A 21,114-nucleotide genomic window follows, 5' to 3' on the forward strand; every position below is an offset into this window, starting at 1 on the left:
CTGTAGTCTCTGCTCAGACAGATCTCCAGGCCTTTAGTCCAAAGTGCCACTGGCTGGGTTCAAATAACCATTATTTTGGTTCATAAACCAAAATATTTTCATGCTTGGAAGGATAGAAGTGACAGCACAGGAGAGGAAGCCCCTGGATGAGAGAGATTGACACAGTAACTGGGATAATGGGGGTAGGTGTGTCAGAGACAGTGAGAATGGCTCAGGACAGGACAGGGATCAGAGCTGTTGTACATAGGGTTGCTATAAGCTGCAGTTGACTCAGTGGCACATTGTTGTTGTTTATTGCCATCAAGTTGAGCACGACTCATAGTGACCCTATCAGGCCTGAAGCCTTTCTATAATTATCGTCGTTTCTCCAAGTTCATAGAGTTTCCAGAGGCATGTGGTTTAGGAAGTGGATGCCACTCCTGCTTCCAGACCTGTCTTAAACTGGGAGCTCCACCAAACACTGTCCACCATGGGCAGCCGTTATGGCATTTGAACCACAATGGCACAAGTTTCAGCATCACAGCAACCCCAGGATTGCCTCAGTGCAGCAAATTGACAGAGGAGTGCTGTATAACTTAGAATGTTCCTCCAAAAGAGAATAACACTGGACCTTTGGGCCCAACAATAATAAATTAAAAAGCCAAACCTTTTGCTGTTGCGTTGACTTTGACTTGTGGCCACCCTTCTTTGGGGTTCTGACGCTTACTATCCATATTTCTTCCGAAGAGGAATGGCTGGTGGATTCGAACTGTTGGCCTCCCAGTAGCACAGAACATAACACACACACACACTAGTCAAATACAGGTCACTTGTGCCACCCAGCCAGGTAGGTAGGGTGCCAGAAAGTCCAGGCAAATGGCTTGACATCAGTCTTACTGTGAGTTCTCTGGAAAGATTTGCAAGAGGAAATATGGTATTCCAAGAAGAATATTAGGGAGCCTTCTTCCTCCTTTCCAGGGGAGTCCCAGGGAGAAGGAAGAGCAATGCCTTGTTTGGAGGTGTGAACTAGGAGGTTCAGGGTGGGGACTCACGGGACAGTTGGCATCTGCTGGGTGAAGGAATCTTGGAGCCAGAGCCTGAGCCTCCTGTAGGAAAAAGGTCCTAAAATGCTTGCTGGTCGCTGGATTCTGAGGGCTCCTCCCGGCTCACTGTGGGGAGAGACCTTTCTCTCCTTCCGTTGCATCCAGACGAGCAGAAGCAGGAAGGAAATCAGACAGGTGGGTGTCTGGCGCCCTGGGGTGGCACTCTACATTAGGAAAGGCCTTTACAGCCCCGGGAGCAGTGCCCCAGAGTGGTAGCTGGACCCCACCCTGACCCCGTATGACACTGTCCCCTGACAGAGTGAAGACGGCACCTACACAGGTTTCATCAAAGTGCATTTGAAACTGCGGCGGCCGGTGACGGTGCCAGCCGGGATCCGGCCGCAGTCCATCTATGACGCCATCAAGGAAGTGAACCTGGCGGCCACCACCGACAAGCGGACCTCCTTCTACCTGCCACTCGATGCCATCAAGCAGCTGCACATCAGCAGCACGACCACGGTCAGCGAGGTCATCCAGGGGCTTCTCAAGAAGTTCATGGTCGTGGACAACCCCCAGAAGTTTGCACTTTTTAAGCGGATACACCAGGATGGGCAAGGTATGACAGCCAGTCCCCAGCCAGGAAGTCCTTTCCCCAGCTCTGTCCAGCACCGTCACACTTGGACGGAGTGGGCTCTGCTGTGGACACGAGTCAGCCATCCTAATGATACTCAGATGCATGGATTCTGGGCAGGACATCCCCTGATCCCACGGGAGTGCCCGGAAACCACACCAGGGGCTCCCATTTCAGAATCTGTGTTTGGGGCGCACCCTCCCTGCCACTCCTGGGTGATGTGTGAATGGAAACATTAAACTCTAAGCAGACACCCAACATAGGAGGCTATTACCGTACTTACATTTTTATTTCACTTTCTGTTATAGTTGGGGTGAAAATTTACAGAACACATTCATTTCCCATTCAACAATCTGTACCCATTTAGTTTTGGGACACTGCTTACAATCTTCATTTAACACCATTCTTCCACATGCTTCCTGATTCTCCGCCTCTGTACTTATTCCTGTCTGATTTGTGTCTCTGGGGATGACACGGATAGCCATTTCCGGTTCTAGCTTTTCCTGTTCCGTGCCCCCGCCCTGGGCCCCTGCCCGCCTTTTCCAAGATGAGCACGCAGCCCCTCTCTCTTCTGCAGTGCTTTTCCAGAAACTCTCCGTGGCCGACTGCCCTCTGCATCTGCGCTTGCTTGCTGGCCCCGACACCGAGGTCCTCAGCTTTGTGCTGAAAGAGAATGAGACTGGAGACGTGGAGGTAAGCGCACGCCCTTTGCTTGGTGCCCCAGCCCTGCCCTCAGGTGCCCAGGGGAGGGTGCACCAGGCACTGTCCTGAACACCTGGTGCAGGTGGGAGTGGAGGACAACCGCCAGCGAGTGACTTGGGTTGAGCAGGAGTGAGTGTTGGCTCAGAAGGTTCACTGTAAGCCAGGACTGTCAGCACCACCTGGCAAGGCCTGAGGAAAGGAAAGATTTCATCTGTTTTGCTGCTGAATGCAGAGGGTGGAGGGGTTCTGAGAAACTCCCTAAGTCTGGGGTGGCAAGAGGTCAGCAGGTTCTGTTATAGAGATCATTCTGAGCCAGCCTCCTCCAGGAGAGCCTAACGGTGCTGAATAAACCAGGGTAACACCAGGCCAGTGGGGCCGTGGAGAGGAAAGGTGAGGTGAGGGTGAGCAGGGTCCCGCCTGAAGTGCTGTCCTGCACTGGCCATGCTGCACTCATGAGTCCTGGGGTAAGATCACTGTGGGAACTTGGGGCAGTCGAGGCAGGCAGGGGCTGCTCCCTGCCCTCTGCATCCAGGGCAGCTCTGCTTCCATCTGCTTCAGGTACTGGAGTCTGTGGAAGGTTTTGTTTGGAAAAAGTATTGCACTGAGAATACTTGAGCCTTGCCAGTCCCCTGTACACACGCACCGCGGATGGGTGCTGGCCTGGATTCTAGTTCTAGGCCTGGTTCTGCTGCCGCAGCCCTGTGACCATAGGAAAGCCTGAACCACCTTTGCATTATTAGACCCATCTTCTCCGCTCTCCAGTGTGAGCATTACACCTGATCAACTTAATACATCTTTGTGCTCAGAAGAGCTTAGGTGTCCAAATCCTTGCCCTCTCAGCTCCTGGGTCAGCCTGACCTGGGTCAGCCTAACAAGGCAGACGGGACTCGTGCCCTGAGAAGGCGGGTCCTCTCTGACAGGCCTTCCAGCGCTGTCCAGGTGGTGGCCTCCTCTTAACTCTCTGGCTGCTCCAGGAAGTCACTGGAATTAGAGGTAGGGTGGAGTGGTGAGCACAGGTCAGAGTTGGTAAGACCCAGGTCTCGCATGTGTAGGTCCAGAGCTTTCCTACCACCCTGTCAGGAAGCCTAGAGCTAACCCCCGCCCCAACACAGATCCTGGGGACAGGCCAGAGGGGGACCTGGGGACTTCCTACCACCACCATCAACATCTAGATGCCATAGAGGATATTGAACATTTATCAGTTCTCAAAAGCACAGTCATACAGTATTTGTCCTTATGAGACTGAATTAGTTCACCCAGCAAAATGCTCTCCAGTCTCTCCCAAGTTATGTAGTATTTTTCAAAATCATTGCTCTTAAGTGCTGCGTAGTATTCCATTGTGTGAATGTACCACCGTTTCTCAATCCATTCTGTTCTAGTTGGACATTTGGGCTGTTTCCATGTTCTTGTAATGGTGATAAACACTGCTGTTAACACTGGTGTATGAATCTCCGTTTATGTCTCAGTTCTAATTTCCTTCGGGTATATTCCTAGTAATGGAATAGCTGGGTCATACAGTTTCTATGTTTAGCTTTCTGAGGAAATGCCAAACTGCCTTCCAGAGTGGTTGTACCATTTAAAATCCCACCAGCTGTGTAAGAGAGTTCTCACCTCTCCATATCTTCAACATTTATTGCTTGCTGCCCTAATACTTTGCTACTGCTATTGGAGTGAGATGGTATCTCATTAGAGTTTTGATTTGGGTCTCTCTTATTGCCCTTAATTTTGAGCATTTCTTCATGTGTCAGCCTTCCAAATGTCTTCCTCTGTGAAGTCTTTGCATGTCTTTTGCCTATTTTGTAATTGGATTATCAGCCTTTTCCTTCTGGAGGCCCAGGAGTATTCTGTAAACTTTTATTATGAGAAGCTTGTCTGAGATAGTATTTCCAAATGTTTTTTCCCAGTTGGTTGATTTTCTTTTCACCCTACTGGAAAAAAAGTTTTGGATGTGCACAGGGATTTAACTTTAGAAAGCATAAAACCATTATTGTAAAAATAGAAGGAATTATTAAGACATGTATGGGGACCCAAGGGGAGAAGGGGTTGGAGTAGAGGGATGAGGGTGTGGGTGGGGGCAAAATCACAGAGTTGCTCAATTTGGTGGGTGGAGGGAGGGGGTGATGGAAATGGAAAAGACCCAGTGAGGACCTGAAAAGACAGGGTAATGGAGTGGCATAGTCCAATGGTGATTAATTTTTTTAAAAATTTTATTATTTTTTGTGTATACCATCAAATTGGATCTGACTGGTACAGGAGATTGTCCCTCCTTCTCCAGCAGAGCATCTAGTGGATCCAAACCAGGCAATTAATTTTATAAAACATAGTGAATGGGAATAATTGTGTGAAACAAAAGGTGAATGAAGAATAGTGTGAAACACAATGTATACAAACTTTGTAAGCAAACCAATGTAAATTTTTTTTTTTAAAAAAAGGGAGCTCTGGTGGCCTAGTGGCAAGAATCTGCACTGCAATCCCAGAGGTACACAGTTCAAATCCACCCGATGCTCTGATGGAGGAGGGGAAGGAAATCTCCTGTACCAGTCAGATCTGATTTAATGGAACACACACATCTAATAATAATAATAATAATAAATATTTTTAAACACTTTGTTTAAAAAATAAGGCACATTTGCAAGAAGCTGTACTGCAGTCTCAGAGGTACGTGGTTTGAATCCACCAGATGCTCTGCTGGAGAAGGAAGGACAATCTCCTCCTGTACCAGTCAGATCCAATTTGACAGTACACACAAAAAATAAAAACTAAAATTAAAAAAACAAAGGGCACAGTCATGAGATACAAGGATTTAAATTTTCTTGCTAAAATGACAGAAAACAAACCTCACTCATTATACCTGCCAATTCAGCTGCAGTAGGAAGCCTGGTGGTGCACCAGTTAAGCACTTGGCTGCAATATGAAAGCGTGGCGGCTCCAGCCCGTCCATCTGCTCCTGTGAAGACTACAGCCCAGGAAACCCTGGGGGCAGTTCTGCTCTGTCACAACTTTCGAGTCACAATCGACTTGATGGCACCCAGCAAGGCGCACTATCAGATGCTAGGAATCAGGTGTAAATGGGGTGAGGAGGGAGGTAGCATGCCAGCCCTAACCTGTCTCTTCCCATTTCTCCTCCCCACTGCCTCCTTCTTGTTTACAGTGGGATGCCTTCTCCATCCCGGAGCTCCAGAACTTCCTGACAATACTGGAAAAAGAGGAGCAGGACAAAATCCAGCAAGTGCAGAAGAAGTATGACAAGTTTAGGCAGAAACTGGAAGAGGCCTTACGAGAATCCCAGGGCAAACCTGGGTAACCGGTCCTGTTTCCTCTCCTCCTGAAGCCCTCGGATTTATTTTTATTATTATTAATTATTATTTTGCAACAGATACTTTTTCTCAGGACGCCTGTGGTGGGCACACGTGTGTTGGGCCTGCAGTTCCCGAGGTGGCACCCCCTCTCCTGGGGACAGCTGTCTGCAGGGTGCCTGCCTGCCTGTCCTGCCCTGCTGCGCCCCCTTGATTCTGCCCAGGGATCAGTGCTCCTGTACACAGAACCACCGTCGTCCTCTCAGTCTGCGAGCCTTTCACAAACCAAATAGCTGCCTCTCTCGTCTCCAAAGTGGAACCTGTCACACCAGCTGGCAAAGGAAAGACAAAGGTTTTAGAGTTACCTGTTCCTTTTTGAGCTTTTACTCTTTGTTCCATGTCTCTTGCTGCCCACAGTGACCTTTATTTATGAGTCAGAAGCTGTAGCGTTTCCCTTCTGCAGGTCTGAGCTTGGTCCTGAAAGCAGGACAGTGCTCATAAAAGGATGGTTCCCATGCCCAAGGTGCCTGTGGCCCATGCTTAAGGGAAGGTCATAAAGTACTGGTTCCAGACCCCAGGGGAAGCGGCACCAAAGCTAAGCTTGGCTCAGAGATCTCGGGAGCAGCTACAGCCAAGAGCCTGTGCCCGCATAAACCCAAAGGCCTGCACCTGCTGGTACAGTCTCTAGTCACGTCTGTCAACAACCTGTTTGTTTCTCAGCTACAAATCTGAAAATTGATTGCCATTAACCTCATGTTTTCCTCCAATGGGAAACCAACCATTTACTTTTTTTTTTTAAAGTCTCCTGCTGAGTAAGGAAATCAGGCAGTTAGATAAAGTTAAAATCCACGTCAAAGCTGACCGCAGCACCCCCACCAGCTAGAGGGCAGAGGAGGGCCTGGAGGGGTCCCTATCTTCCTGGGGCCTCCAGCACCACCTCCTCCTCCCCCTGGACTCTGGGAGATCCAGGTACTGCCAGAGGAGTTGTATTGACTGAAGAGGGGAACCTTCCAGCTCAGCCAGTGTGGAGAGACCTTTCTGTTCTGCAGCCCGGGCCAGCCCTCAGTATGATGGTATGAAAAAGGAACAGGAGCCTGTGGGCCTGGCCTCCCCTTCGACCTCAGTGCCTTTTCTTTTTGTTTTCCAAGAAAGACAGGAGCAGGCATGTTTGCTTGAAGCTCTGCTACTGGCCTGCTCCTGCCAGGAGGGCAGCCAGCAGTGTGGAAGACAAGGCCAGGAGGGCCCTCGCCCCATTGGTGGGGCAAGGCTTACACACCACCCTCCGGGTTCCGGGGCCCTTACTTCCAAGAAGTGAAAGTCAGGCCATGTTGACCAGGCATGCCCAGCTGTGCAAGTGAACTGGCACCTTGTTTAGGTTCGAACTGAAAAGGAAAAAGTTATAAATGAACCAAACCATTCAAACAAGTAGCTGGTACTGCAAAACCTAGAGAGAGGGCCCTTCCTTTCTGAAGCGGGGCCCGTTTCCAGTCTCCCCCCCTGAGAGGCCATGTCTTGGCCGTCTTTTTTTGCCTTCCCACTCAGTTCTTTCTCGGGTTGGCTCAAGCCCCAGTTTCCTTATGGAACCTCAAACATTCCCTCCTGACTGACCCTTGCTGAGTCCACACGGCCTCTGATCACAGAAGGAATGCTGACCCTTGTCAGACAAACCATCAAGAGCTGCAAAAGCAAGGCGAGCTGGCAACTCTAACAGATCTTTAGTCCACAGACACCCTGGTTAACTGCCATCTTGTGCTCAGCTGTATCACACCTCGTCCTTCAAAATCCCCCTCCCCTGCCGTGTCCTAGAGGAAGTGGGTCGTCCCCCTCCTCCCTCCTGCATGTCTCTGACATTACTAGAAGGCATGGCTCCTGCTGCAAGTGCTGTGAATGCTGCTGAGAACCTCCCTCGGATGGGGATGGCTGTTTTATTTTTGAGAAGGAAAAGTGTGTGAGAGTGTTCGTGTACATAAACATAAAAGGCATATGGCTATATATATATATATATATATGAAGAGATAGGGTGTTTATGAAATAAAAAAAATTAAGAATAAAAGTTACATTTTATCTAAAGCACAGTTAGACCCAGGACCTAATGCTGAGGTTTAAGCCTCAAAAAAAAAAGTATAAATAATCCTTCCCTCCAGAGGTGGGCCTCGCTGCTGGTAGTGCCTTCCACAGTCATGATGCTCCGCGTGTCTCTTTTGAGGATATTTTCTTTTAAAGTCTCTTTCTTATATGGGGTTAAAAAAAAAGTAATAAAAGCTTGTTCCAAAACTGACTGGTATCAGGGACTTCTTTCTTGAGCTTCCCCTTAGAATGGGAATCGGGAGCTGGGAGAGTGGGGACAGAGGAGGGCACACCATTGATGGCTTTCTGTCAGTCAGCAGAAAAGGGCAGACAAATAGCTTTGAGGAAAGCATCCAAATGCTTGGGCTGGACACTGCCTAGGTGACTGGCTATTCCACATCTCCACAAGATGGAGAGAGAAGAGAGCTTACTATAAAAAGATGCTGAGGTAGAAACAGGAGGGACTGCCTGGAACTGTGAACACAGGATGAGCTAAGCCATTATTAGTAAGCAATGACTCTACTTCTGGAGTTACTAAAAAGGAGGGCAGATAGGCCTGAGCCACCCTCACCTGGACACAGGGCTGGAAAGATAAGCAGAGTTCTCACTTTGCAGTCTCTGACTTCTACCAAAGGCAACAGCCAGTCATCATAAAGGAGTTCCTCGCTTCCTTCCAGTACTGATCACATACACTGCAGTGGCCGTGGGCTGCAGGGGCGCAGCCATTCAGCCGCCAACCTCTCTAGGAGAGCAAAGAGCTCACCCCACAGACACTCCAAAACTTACCCAAGAATGGGGCATACCTACAGCATTTGCTCACCTAGACCTCCAAAAGTACATCTTCCAAGAATTTTTCCAAAGCCTGGTAGTGATGAGTTTCTGCTCTTTTCCTTGAAACTCAAATGGTTTCAGCATAGGATTAAGAAAAGCAGCACCTTTGATCTAGACAGTGTTTAACTTAGCACATAGAAAGGGGACTCCACCGCACAGCTTAGCTCCCAGGCACACTTGGTGGTGTTCACATGGGGAAATGGAAGATGGCTTCTCGGTGGAAAAACTTGCCCAAAGCACAGGCCTTGACGGCACTTTGTCAGAGCAGAATTCTGGTTTACAAACATTCATTTCAGATTCGGTGCCACCGTGTACTGGCTTCGTGTGCACCGCCTTTTTGTACCCTCCAGGCCCTCCAAGAGTGCAAAGCCTCAGGTTTGTGTGTGAACACTAACCATCCTGCCCATAGTGTTCATATGGACCTCTATCCCTGTTTCTGTTAGTATTTGTCGGGTCAGCTCTGACTTACGGTAGCCTTGCGTGTAACAATCACATGTGTCATGGTCCCGCACTGTGTTCATCTTGGTTGAACTGCTGTCTCAGCTATCATGTGACTTCATCTGAGTTAGGCCATCCCTTACTTTCACTGGCCTCTACCAACCACATCCTTTTCTTTTTTTAAATTTTATTAAATTTAATGAATATTTATAGAAACTTTGGATTTCCATTCATTCATTGTTGTACTATTTTCTCTACATCCCTCCCCCCAACCACATCCTTTTCTAAGAAGTGCTGTCTACAGAAGTGACCCTCGGAACAGGGCAGGGTCTACAGCACTGGCACTGAACCTTTTTGCTATTAGGTGATCCCTTTGGGACCTGGACAGAAGCGTGACCCTGCCCTCAGGAAATATATCACACAAAATCTTGCTCACAGTTTTAGGAGGGCCACGGACCCGCTGAAGACCAAGTAGAGACTCCTGTGAATTGGAGACTAAGCATTTCAGAGCTAAAGAAGGCATTTGCTGTATAAGACTCCGCACTGTCACAAAGCTGTCATCTTGGAGCCACATCACAAATCTACCATGGTTGGTGGCGGTATGCCAGAACTGGGGAAGAATTGCTGTCATACAGATATCCATGTCCTGGTGGGCTTCTATTGTTTCTCATTTCTAGCTAGTCTGAATTCTGCTGCAATTAAGGGCCAATTCTTTATTCTGTTGCCTGAACTGATGACAGAGAACAGCTGCGTTATTTCCTATATGAATAATCCTTTAGAAGCAAGAACTATTTTTGGCTTAGAGGTTAATTAGTGGGAACAGATGAGCAAGAGGCTATGGAATAGTTGGGTGAGAGGCTTCAAAAACAGGAAGGCCCCATCTGCTCGATTTTTAAATGGGCTGTCCTAACTTGAAAGGGGAGGAACTAAACCACTGAACCCACATGAATGGAAAAGACACTCCACGGTCAACTTAAAATGCTTCCGATTTTAAAACTTGGAACATTTAAGCTAAGTGGAGGAAACAAAGGAGAAATCAGATTTACAGTAGAATAAAAATTTATTTTGGTAAAGAATTTTTTTCATTAGCAAAAGTTGAAAATCTTCATATAAATTACCAGCCCCATGCTTGGACTTCCACTGGATGCAGGACATGGAGTAAGAGTCTGTCACTTCTTCTTGCCAGGTTTGGGGGCCTTTTCAAGGCCTTGAATGTATTTTCGAGGGAGCTGGTACTCATCTACAATCAAAAAAATAGAAACCCCTCAGCAGAGAATCCCAGGTCTCTGTCCTGCTGCCCCTGCAGCCTTGGCCTCACACTCTCACTCTGTGGCCCTGGCCCAGCGAGGCCTCGGTTCTGCACAGCTCACCTCCTAGCCCCAAAGCCCGACAGTGTGCTTACTTCTGCTGCCAAGGATCTGCTCAGGAACCCTCATGGGAGGCTTGCGGGGATTTTTCAAGGCCAAGGTACACATTCCAGCAGCTTCCACAATAATGATCACTTTCTAGTGTACTTGGTGGTGTTATGATTTTCTCATGAGAGAGAAGGTATGTCTTTATGCCTGTGTTCAATTGCGTGTGCATCCGTTTTCCTCTTGGCACCTCACTGGGGTTCTTCTCATAAAGAGGCTCAACTCTAGACTTTAATTGTGGGCCTTGCCTTGGGTCACGCAATAAATTTGCTAAATGAGCATTTACTATGTGACAGGCTCTGAAGATGAAAAAGGCCAGGCCCATGCTGTCAAGGGGCTCACTGGAAAGGGCTTTCTTAGCACTTTAAAAAGAATGTTAATTTAACTCTTTCCGTGAGCAGCCTCAGCTGATCTCCCAAAATGGTTCATTACTTAGAAAACCCCACAAAATCATGCAAATCAAGAGGCTCAAATCTCCAGGTCCATTTAAAGACCATCAAAATATGCCCAGAACATCAAGGGTATGCGTATCTGGAAAGTCACCAAGTATCTGAAAGACGTCACTTTGCAGTGTGTGCCATCCCAATGTGACAATGGTGAAGCTGGTAGGTGTGTCCAGACCAAACGGTGGCGTTGGACACAGGGTTGGTGGCCTGAGTTTTTGCTCTTGTTATGTACTGTAGAGCTGGAACTGACCCATAGCTGACCCTCTGGCAGGTTTTCAGAGGCGGTAATCCAAAGGAGAATGATTATCTTTCTCCCGTTGAGCAGCTGTTGGCCTCAAACCACATACCTTCAAGATTGCAGTACAGCTTCTTGCCACTAACAGAGAGTAATCCTGAACTTAAGGGTTTAGATGGCAATTCTCCAGTCATTGAGCATATCCAGGTGAACAAAGCTCCCAAGATGCACCAGCGCATGTACAGAGCTCATGACTGGATTAACCCCTACATGAGCTCCCCCTGCCACACTGAGATGATCCCTACTGAAAAGGAACAGATTGTTCCTAAACCAGAAGAGGAGGTTGCCCAGAAGAAAAAGATCTCCCAGAAGAAACTGAAGAAATAAAAACTTAAAGCACTGGAGTAAATAATTCAACATAAAATAAAATTCAAATAACCTTCAACAAAGATGTTAATTTACGGGCACATAAAGAAAGACAGACATTCTCCAGGGCTGGTTTCACAGGGGCTGGGGTTTCACAAGGTCAGGAGGGTACACGAAGTGAGGGAATGGCCCACGGACAAGTGCAGGTGCAGTGTTATAGCACACGTGGGGGGTTGGGGGCAGGAGGAGACCAACATAGCTGAGAACAGAGTTGGGGCTGTCAAGACAGCTTGAATTGAAGACTGGGGTGAGGGAAGGAGTTTATTCTGAAGGCACAGAGGTGAAATCGCACATCTGTTTTAGAAAGTCAACTCAGGCAAAGACTTGGAGGATGATTTGAACTGAAGGCAAACAGGAACCTGGGAGATCCAGGGTTGGTGAATGAGATCCAGGGTTGGTGAATGAAAAGAACTCAAATTTAGGTGTCTGAAAAAGCAAAGTTCAGAGTCCAGTTCCAGCACTCAAAAGATGAACTCAGGGCAAGGTACTGAACCTCAAGTTACCTCTTCTGCAAGGGAGACCCAATACTTTGACAAAAGTCCAGCAAAGTGTATGGCACAGTGGACGTGCTCAGGAAGTGCTTATGAAGGACACTCAGGAAGAGAGCTACCAGTATGGCGGAGAGGACTCTGAATTGGAGGTCGAGAATCTGGCTCAAACCTTGGTTCCACATCTTGCTAGCGTGCAGCATCCCCTTCCTCTCATACTCTTCACTTATCATAATCATAATCACCATAGTACTGGCCTCACAGATCTGTAGTGTTAGGGATGGGACTGAATCTGATAAAAACTATGTGCAATATATACAGTGGTGTTATGATAGCTGGATTAAAGTGAGTTGGCTGAAAGATTTTTGTCCAATTTAACATCACATGCTGCTGCTTCTGGTGCAAAGGTGGCGGGGAGCACTCACCAAGCAGCAGACGGCTGAGCTGGTGGACCTGGTTTCCCTGGATCTGGACCTGAAGGCTGTCCTTGGACCCAGGGGCAGGAGTGACAGTGGTGCTTGCTTGGCATCGCTGCTGGAGGACAGTGGCCACTGAGCACGGGTCCAAGCCATAGGCTTCCAAGTTCCGGATGATGGTCACCTGGGAAGACAGTCAAGACAGAAGATGGATGGGGAGTGCAGCCCACATGCCCCTCCACTCCGCAGGGCCTTGTGCACCTTGCAGCCACCTCACGTCTGTGATTTCTGATGGTTCACCAATGCCTATAATTATACTTTTCATCTAGATAATGTACCTTTGTGAGTCTAAGTTCATCATTCCACCCCACCCAATACATGTGTTAAGATACTCCAGCCATCATATATATTTTAAATGGTATTTTTAGTACAAATTTAAAATAAAAATAAAATACCATAGACTGCCAGAACAAACAGATCTGTCTTGTAGAAGGTAAATCCAAGTTTCTCCCTGGAGGCGAGGATTTGAAGCTCTGTCTCACATGCTTTGGGCACGTGGCCAGGAGGGATCAGTCCTTGGAGAAGGACATGATGCTTGGAAGTATGGAGGGACAGTGTAGGAGAAGACGACCCCGGAGGAGATGGATTGCCAGTGACTGGGGCAATGGGGGTAGGTGTGTTGGAGTCAGTGAGACAGGCTCAGGACAGGGCAGGCTTCAGAGCTGTTTTAAGTAGGGTCAACATGAGTTGCTGGCAACTTGATGGCACATAACAAAATAATATCACAAATTGAACTCATCCATGTACCCACCATTTGATCTCAATAATTATCAACTCATGGTCAAACCTGATTCATCTTTATCCTTGCTCCGTATTACTTTATGGCAAAGATATTAGATCATTTTCTCTACAAATATAAGGACTCTGCTTAACATAATAACAAAACCCATTACCAAGTCTTAAATGGAAAGACTGCTGACACTGCAAAACAGAAGCCAAAGTCACAAAACAACTTGTGCACAGACTGTTACACGGGTAACTAATCTGTGTGTTAACTTTCTCTTAAAACACAATAAAATGTGTTTTAAAAAAATATGTAGGGGAAGGGGGTAGACAGGGAGAAAAGTGCAACAATGAACGAATGGAAACCCTAACTCTCTGTAAACTCATTAAAATGAATAATAATAATTAAAATTTCTAAAAAAAAATCTATCTATCTATCTATCTGTGCAGCAGGGTATCTAATTCACAACCTAAACTTTTAACAGTAAATTAGAAAGCGTTTCACTTTCACGAATTTGCGTGTCATCCTTGCGCAGGGGCCATGCTAATCTTCTCTGTATTGTTCCAATTTTAGTATATGTGCTGCCGAAGCGAGCACAGAAAGCGTTTCGCTTTGAATCCAAGCTTGTTGTCTGCAATTCATGCAGTCAACACAGATATACTCAGTTCAAATGCACCAGGTGCTCCACAGGAGAAAAGTGGGCATCTCCTCCTGTGCAATTTACTGCCTCTGAAAGGTAAGCTATGGGTCAGCTCCAACTCAGTGGCAGAGAGCAACAAGGACGTCACTAAGGTGTGCCTGGTCAAACCTCTGCTATTTTCAATTGCTTCCTATACATCTGGAAGTTGGACAAAGTATAAGGAAGACCAAGGAATAGTTGATGCCTTTGAACTTTGCTGTTGACAAAAAGCACTGAGCATCCCATTGACTGCCAAAAGTACAAATAAATCTGTCCCTGACTCCTGTGTAGCCCAACCTGGGGGCACATCCCAGAGGAAGTCCAACCAGGCTGCTCCTTAGAAGTAAGGATGGTGACACTTCAACTCACACACTTTGAGCATGTTGCCAGGAAGAGCCAGTTCTTGGAAAAAGACATCATGCTAGGAAGGGCAGAAGATCAGAGAAAGAGAGGAAGACAACTAAATGGACTGATACAGTGACTGTAGCAATGCGCTTGGGCACAGGGCAGACCATGAGGCTGGTGAAAGTAAAGACAGGGCTGCTGTGAGGTGTAGTCTATGACACCTAACATCAACACGCTTAGTTCTCTGTCTTCAGACAAAGAAAACAAATGGAATGCCTTTCCAGGAGCCACCTGTCCACAGAATCGAGGGCAGATGTTTGTCCATCCTTTAGCAATTCTTTGTAAGTTATTTCATTGAGCAAGGCCCAGGAGGTCACAGGATTTAGAAGTGCTAACCATAGCAGTTTCAAAGAAAAAAGAAAACCTTTGTCTACTCTTGGAACCAGGTTTTTGTACATTTCCTAGCATAAATTCTAGAGAGCAGCATTTATTCCGTTCTAGGGGCAGCTTCACCTGTTTTGCAATCACATAAATATGCATGTTTCATAAACAACCAGTGAGATACATGAGGAGAATCTAAACCCCTCCATTAGAGAGACAAGTATTTAGCAGGGACATTAAATCACCATTCTCTATCACTGTCTTTACCTTTTTATTAGACGCTCTCTGTGCTAGGGTGATGTCAATTGGACAGATTTTCCCTTTCTTCACAATGGGCTCTTGTCCAGGGAAGGTCACTTGATAGGCAGGCTGTAATTTTCCCAAACATCTGAAACAAGGGAATTAATGAGTTGAAGACTGATTCAGCCAGTACAGGAAGTCCCCATTCCCTCATTCTCCACCGTCATCAGGTTGTTGGGAACACCCTGACCTTGCAGGGCCCGGGTTCAACACAGATGACACACTGCTGCTGTCAGTGCCATCGAGCTCTAGGTGCCCCTCACGGTGACCTTATATATGACAGGATGAAATATTGGCCAGTCTTGCACCATCTTCACAATTGTTGCCTTGTTTGAGCCCATTGTTTTAGTCACTGTGTCAATTCCTCTCACTGAAGGTTTCTCCCACTTGAATGATCCTCTATTTCACCATCCATGATGTAATTTTCTAGCCATTGGTTTCTCCTAATGATTGGTCTAATGGAACTCTAGAGGGATAGAGGTAAGAAGCTGTACTGCAATCCCAAAGGCACACAGTTCAAAGCCAGCTGCTCCATGGGAGAAGGAGCAATCTCTTCTCATGCGAATTTGCTGCCTCTGAAAACCTGCTGGGGACTCAGCTACGGGTTGGTCTTGACTCGAAGGCACAGAACAGCAACAACAACGTGTCTAAAGAAAGTGAGCTGAAGCGTTGCCATCCTCATTTCCAAGGAGCATTCTGGCTGGCTTTCTTCTAAGATTGTGTGTTCTTTCTCCCAGCAGTGCTCAGAAGGGTCAATATTCCACATTTTGAATGCACCCATTCTTTTTCTTATCCAGCTTTTGGTGTGCCTATGAGGCTACTGAAAAGACCAAAGCTTAGGTCGGGGAGACCTTAGTTCTAAAAATGACAGTTTTAGTTTTCAACAGTTAAGAAGTCTTTTCCTGCCATTGTGCTCAATGTAAAAGACCCTGATTTCATGACTACAGGCTTCATGGCCACTGACTGTTGATCCAAGTAAAATCAAACCACTACACCTCATTATTCTCTCCAGGATGTTCTTTCTTCAGTCTAGGCGCACAATAAAATCATTCTAATCATCTAGAGAGCATCATTCTAGAACAATTAAATCAGAGTTTCTAGAAGCTGGACCCAGGCAGAGGTATCTTCAAAGCTCCGCAGATGATTTCAAATTGCAGCCAAGGATGCAATCCACTGAAGCAAGGAGGGGACAGGAATGAGCACAGCACGGACACAGCGCCCTCGGGCCTGTCCCCTGACAATGTGCCCAGTCTGCTGTGTGGAGACTGTCCTAAGTGGTCTCAAAAATGGCTCATACCTAGTCTACTGCTACCAAGTACTGCTCTGTATCTGTGCACATTTCAATCACCAATCACTTTTATTGCAAGCAATTCCTACCTTTTATGTAAACATATTTCGCTATCATATTCTAGGGTCCTCAAAAGCCGCAATAAATATTTAAGGCTTCACGCCCTGTATGGTCTCTATCCTAACTGCTCAACTCTGTCAAATGTCGTGCAAAAGCAGTCACAGACAATACATAAATTAATGTGTGGCCGTGTTCCAATGAAATGAATTTGGCCCACATGCTATATATAGTTCACCTATTCCTGATAGAAATAATTTTTAATTATGGTTCTATGGAAAAATAGATGTATTTAAAAATTCAGTCTTTGAAGATTTGAAGGTAACTCCCTTTTACCCTCACCCCCACCATGCAGTCACCTTAACTTCTAAATTTTCCGAGATTCTTCTTTCCAGTGGAAGCTTTTTCTTTTGTCCTTTCAATTCCTTCTACAATGTGTGGAATCAAGTTGATTGATTGCACGTAAGAATCAGTCAAGACTGTGTTAATACAGTACAGGTTATGGAAGGAAAGTCAGAGACTGAGATAATGATGATTTAAAGTTCAAAGCAAGAGATATTAGAGGAGGCACCACAGAAGTTCCCAAGCTGATACCTGGTCAGGAGATTATCCCATGGGAGTTTTAGGACTACGTGTTGTTCATTTTTCTCTAAGATGCAGTCACACAGAACAGGATCTAACTTCACGAGACTAAAAGGGAAAAGAAACAAACAATAAAGAAATTTAAGACCTACCGAAGAGCCAACTTAGGGCTTATCTCTTATTCTGTTCTTCGCAGTCATTTGAGATCATAACCAATTATGGAACCACAGCTCTCAAGCAGTGCACCCTGTGGATGGAAGGCACAAGCTCTTTCCTAGAAAGAGAAGCAGATGGTGTAGGAGAAGGTGTGAAGGGAAAATTGGGATCCTTTGTTCAGTTCTGCCTCTCACTAACCACGTGACCTCAGGCAATTAGCTTTCTAGGCATTAGTTTCACAGCAGGCTAGGAGATGGGAAGGAACTCTTAGGAGGGAAGAGAGGAAATCCAACAAATGAGGGTGTTCAAACAGAATCCTATGCAACACACAGGAGCAAAGATTTTGTAGATCACTACCTAACTTGCGAGGGACTGGAGAGCGTTAGCTGAGTGAACTAACTTGGTCCCGTAAGGACAAATACCGTGTAAGACCATTATTATAGAAGGAGTATGAGAATCCAAGGGGGGAAGAGGGGCAGCTGTTAAGGCTGTTAATCATAGGGTCACGCAATTTGATGGATAGAGAGGGGGGTCCAGGAAATGGGAAAGATTCAGTGTGAAAAAAAATGTATATGAACTTTGTAAATAAACCAGTATTAACAATAAATAAATAATCAACGAGGGTTATCAGTTAGGCCAGTAGTACCCAACTCAATGATCGTAAGGATGCCTTTTAAAAGTAAAAAAAATTTGGTAGTTGAATTTTGGTATCCCATGCTAAGAGAATAAAGAATACTAAGAACCTATGATGACTTTGGTCATTAAATAAGTTTACTTTTTGTTTCTCGCACCACCATCTGCACTGAGAAGCCGGTAGTGGGTATCTGTGTGATAATATCAATTTAGTTGTCAGTCATTGTTTACAGCACATCTGGATCTGAACTGCCTATGCAGCATCTTTAGGTATTCATAGCCCATTGTCTAGAAACCACCGTTCTTGGTATTTTTCAGATACCATGGTTTTCTAGGCTCTCTTCCATTCCAAAGATCCTCCATACACGTGTCTATGTCCATCAGATTCTTAACTAACAAACCAGACAAAGGTTCTGCACCTCATCCACTCACTTTTTGTTGTCCGCATCCACGAGGTCGTTTTTCTTGGCATAGCTGATGATGACTGCTCGCACCTCACTGGTCTCGAGGAAGCTCCCCCTCCTAGTGAGAAGTGAGCAGGGCGTCACGTTAGTTCATGCTATGCTGCAAGACGGAATGCAACTCCTCAGCCTCTCTGTTCTTCCTTTTGTTTCACTGAGGTGCGCAAGACCATGTGAAGAATTGTTATGGGTACAAGAGGGAGAAATCTACTTGCTTATTCTTTTTAGTCCAGAGAACTTTCCCAGGAGAAAGAGGCTTCAAGCTGGAGTTAGCAGAAAGGGAGAAGATGGACAGACAAAAGCTTGCCAGTCACAGAGACGATGACTCAGGGTCAGAGGAACTAGAGGCCAGAACGTTAAGTAGGCAAAAAAGGGCTGCTCTCTAAAAACTCACTTGTGGCCAGACTCCTGGAAGAGCAGGGTCATGTTGGCTGGGACACAGTAGAGGGATTTAATATCTGGAGGGTGATAGGGCTGTTCCCTGCTACCCTCCTGGACAGTCTGGGAAGTCAGGGAGAGCTCGGGTATGACGAAAGATGTGATCCTAAAACCCAGCAGAGGAAAGGAAAAAAAATAGTTTACACTAGTGTCTAGGCAATCAATCCCCAGTCTACAGCCCAGGTAGGTGCCCTGCGGCCAGCTGAGCTAGTGACCAGGCCCTCTGCACTCAACTCACCTTGGGTGCTTCCAGTCCACAGCCACAATGCTCTCCACCCCTTTGCTCAGCTCCTTCACCTGTACAATGTGCTCCTGCTGCATGTGCTGCAGGAACTTAGAGAGCTAAGGGAGAGAGGGCCAGTGGTAGGGGACTTCACAGGTCCACATCCACACTGAGCACCGACAACCAAGCTCAGCCGGTACCGTGGAGAGATACGAGTCAATCCCTGCATTCTCACATGAGGAACTGAGAGCCCCCACCCAGAAGGGCAGAGAGCAGAGAAGCCGCTCAAGGCCAACTGCTTCACCTTTCAGGATTCTGGCCAGACGTAAAAGGGCCAAAGGAACGAGAGGAGTGCGTGCCCACCCATCTGCCTTTGCCAAGAAGTTTTCTTTCTCCATCCTCATATGTGGATAAAAAGCTTCTGGCTGGAACCTTGTGGACAAGGCTCCCCAGTACCCATCACCTCATGCCACGTGTGTCCCATCTCTGTCCACAACTGTGGGCCTGCAAAGATGATGTCTGCTTACCTTTTTGTAGCTTGACTTCTTTATGTCCAGCTGTTGTCCTTCGGGGCTGATGACAGATGGAAAAGGCAAGTTAAGATCACAAAACAGCAGTGTTGGGGCCTGCTTGATGCTGAAGGTGAGCCTTGTTCCTCAGTCTTCCTCCTCCACGTTCAAAGAAGCCACCATCTCAGAACTCTCTGCCCCATGGTGGCATCAGATAAGGATGCAGACTTAGAGACAGTGCGTTAGCACTATCCAGTAGAGCTTTCTGTGAAATGGAACATTCTCTATCTGAGCTGTCCAACACAGCAGCTCCTCACTACATGTGACTAGTAAGAACTTGAAATGTGACTGTGACTGAAGAAATGAATTTTAAATCATTTTACCTAAATAGTCATATGTGGCCGGAGGCAATGACATTAGAGATAGTACTAGATTCTTCTCAAACCAGACAACCTTCTGTGGCCTCAAAAGTTCTACCTAATCTAGTTGTGCCTATTCATTAAAATATTATCTATCATTTTGTTAGTGCTACAAGGACACACGGAAGTCACTGCAAAATAGAATGTACAGTCTGTGAAGCTTAAAGTATTAACTATCTGCCTACAACCGGAAAAGGATAAAATAGATGAATGGGACCTTCTAAGAATCAAATCCCTATACATATCCAAAAACTTCTCCAACATGGTAAAAAGGGAAACCACAGACCAGGGGAAAAATATTTGGTAATGACATATCTGATAAGGAACTTATATCTAGAATTTATAGAATACTTAAGCACCACAACAAGATAAAGGTAAACAACCCAACAGAAAAATGGTCACAGGATATGAACAGACACTTCACCGAAGAAGACATTCAGATGGCAAACAAACACATGAAGAAGTACTCAAAATCCCTAGTTCTAAGAGAGATGCACATCAAAACAACTATGAGATATCATCTCACCCCAATGAGAATAGCAAAATTAAAGAGAGGAGCAAACAACAAATGCTGCCGAGGTTGTGGAGAAACTGGAACCCTTATTCACTGTTGGTGGGAGTGTAAAATGGTGCAACCACTGTGGAAGGTGATATGGTGCTTTCTCAAAAAGTTGCAATTAAGGGGAGCTCTGGTGGCCTAGTGGCAAGGAGCTGCAACTACAATTCCAGAGGCGCACGGTTCAAATCCACCAGATGCTCTGCCGGGGAAGGAGGGACAATCTCCTCCTGTACCAGTCAGATCTGATTTGACGGTACACACATACAAAAATAAAAAGTTGCAAATAGAAATACCATTTGACCCAGCAATTCCACTACTGGGAATATACCCTAAAGAAACCATAACCGCTACTCACGCAGATACATGCACATCCATGTTTATTGCGGCTTTGTTCACAATAGCAAAGAGCTGGAAATAACCCAAGTGCCCATCAACAAACGAATGGATAGAGAAGCTGTGGTATATTCACACAATGGAATACTATGCTGTATTGAAAAACAAGGAACTAATGAAATATTATACAAAATGGGTGACCCTGGAGAACATTATGCTGAGTGAAATATCTCCGTCACAAGAGGGCAAATACTATATAATGCCACTGTTATAAAACAAGACTGATATTGGGGTTGGGGAGAACTTAAGAAAAGAGAAGCTAACTAATATACACTGTATAGAAACTGATGAGGGAGAGAACTGTCTAAAAGGGATATATGATTAGATATTATTGTCATGACTGGAGTCCAGAATGAAGGCTGCATAGTGGAGTGGATCTGGGGGGAGGGAATGAAATAATTTTTCATTTACTTTTCAAAGAGAAGAATGTACTGGAGTGGGGAGGGGTGGGCAGGGAGAAAAGTGCAACAATAAATAAATGGAAATCCAAAGTCTCT

The 21,114-nt window shown here is 46.1% G+C and overlaps 2 protein-coding genes across 4 annotated transcripts in view; one reads left to right on the forward strand and one right to left on the reverse strand.

Moving 5' to 3' along the window:
• RASSF5 (Ras association (RalGDS/AF-6) domain family member 5) overlaps positions 1 to 5,957 on the forward strand; it is a 118,832-nt gene extending 112,875 nt beyond the window's left edge. Inside the window, exons 4-6 of one of the 2 annotated variants that reach the window (XM_006887930.1) lie at positions 1,341 to 1,638; positions 2,231 to 2,346; positions 5,507 to 5,957. In XM_006887930.1, coding sequence (XP_006887992.1) covers positions 1,341 to 1,638; positions 2,231 to 2,346; positions 5,507 to 5,659 — 567 coding nt within the window. In that variant the 3' untranslated portion in view covers positions 5,660 to 5,957. The remainder of the gene's footprint in view (positions 1 to 1,340; positions 1,639 to 2,230; positions 2,347 to 5,506) is intronic. The other variant, XM_006887931.1, reaches the window with a different exon arrangement.
• Positions 5,958 to 10,035: 4,078 nt separating this feature from the next.
• EIF2D (eukaryotic translation initiation factor 2D) overlaps positions 10,036 to 21,114 on the reverse strand; it is a 23,810-nt gene continuing 12,731 nt past the window's right edge. For both annotated transcript variants that reach the window (XM_006887933.1, XM_006887932.1), the window contains 8 exons: positions 19,265 to 19,310; positions 18,753 to 18,856; positions 18,471 to 18,620; positions 18,048 to 18,137; positions 16,839 to 16,934; positions 14,867 to 14,987; positions 12,420 to 12,594; positions 10,036 to 10,227 (listed from right to left, as the gene is read on the reverse strand). In XM_006887933.1, the coding sequence (XP_006887995.1) occupies positions 10,157 to 10,227; positions 12,420 to 12,594; positions 14,867 to 14,987; positions 16,839 to 16,934; positions 18,048 to 18,137; positions 18,471 to 18,620; positions 18,753 to 18,856; positions 19,265 to 19,310 (853 nt within the window). In that variant the 3' untranslated portion in view covers positions 10,036 to 10,156. The remainder of the gene's footprint in view (positions 10,228 to 12,419; positions 12,595 to 14,866; positions 14,988 to 16,838; positions 16,935 to 18,047; positions 18,138 to 18,470; positions 18,621 to 18,752; positions 18,857 to 19,264; positions 19,311 to 21,114) is intronic.

This window comes from Elephantulus edwardii, unplaced genomic scaffold (assembly GCF_000299155.1).
Source record: "Elephantulus edwardii isolate Elephantulus edwardi_28Jun2011 unplaced genomic scaffold, EleEdw1.0 scaffold00063, whole genome shotgun sequence".
Taxonomy (NCBI): Eukaryota; Metazoa; Chordata; class Mammalia; order Macroscelidea; family Macroscelididae; genus Elephantulus; species Elephantulus edwardii.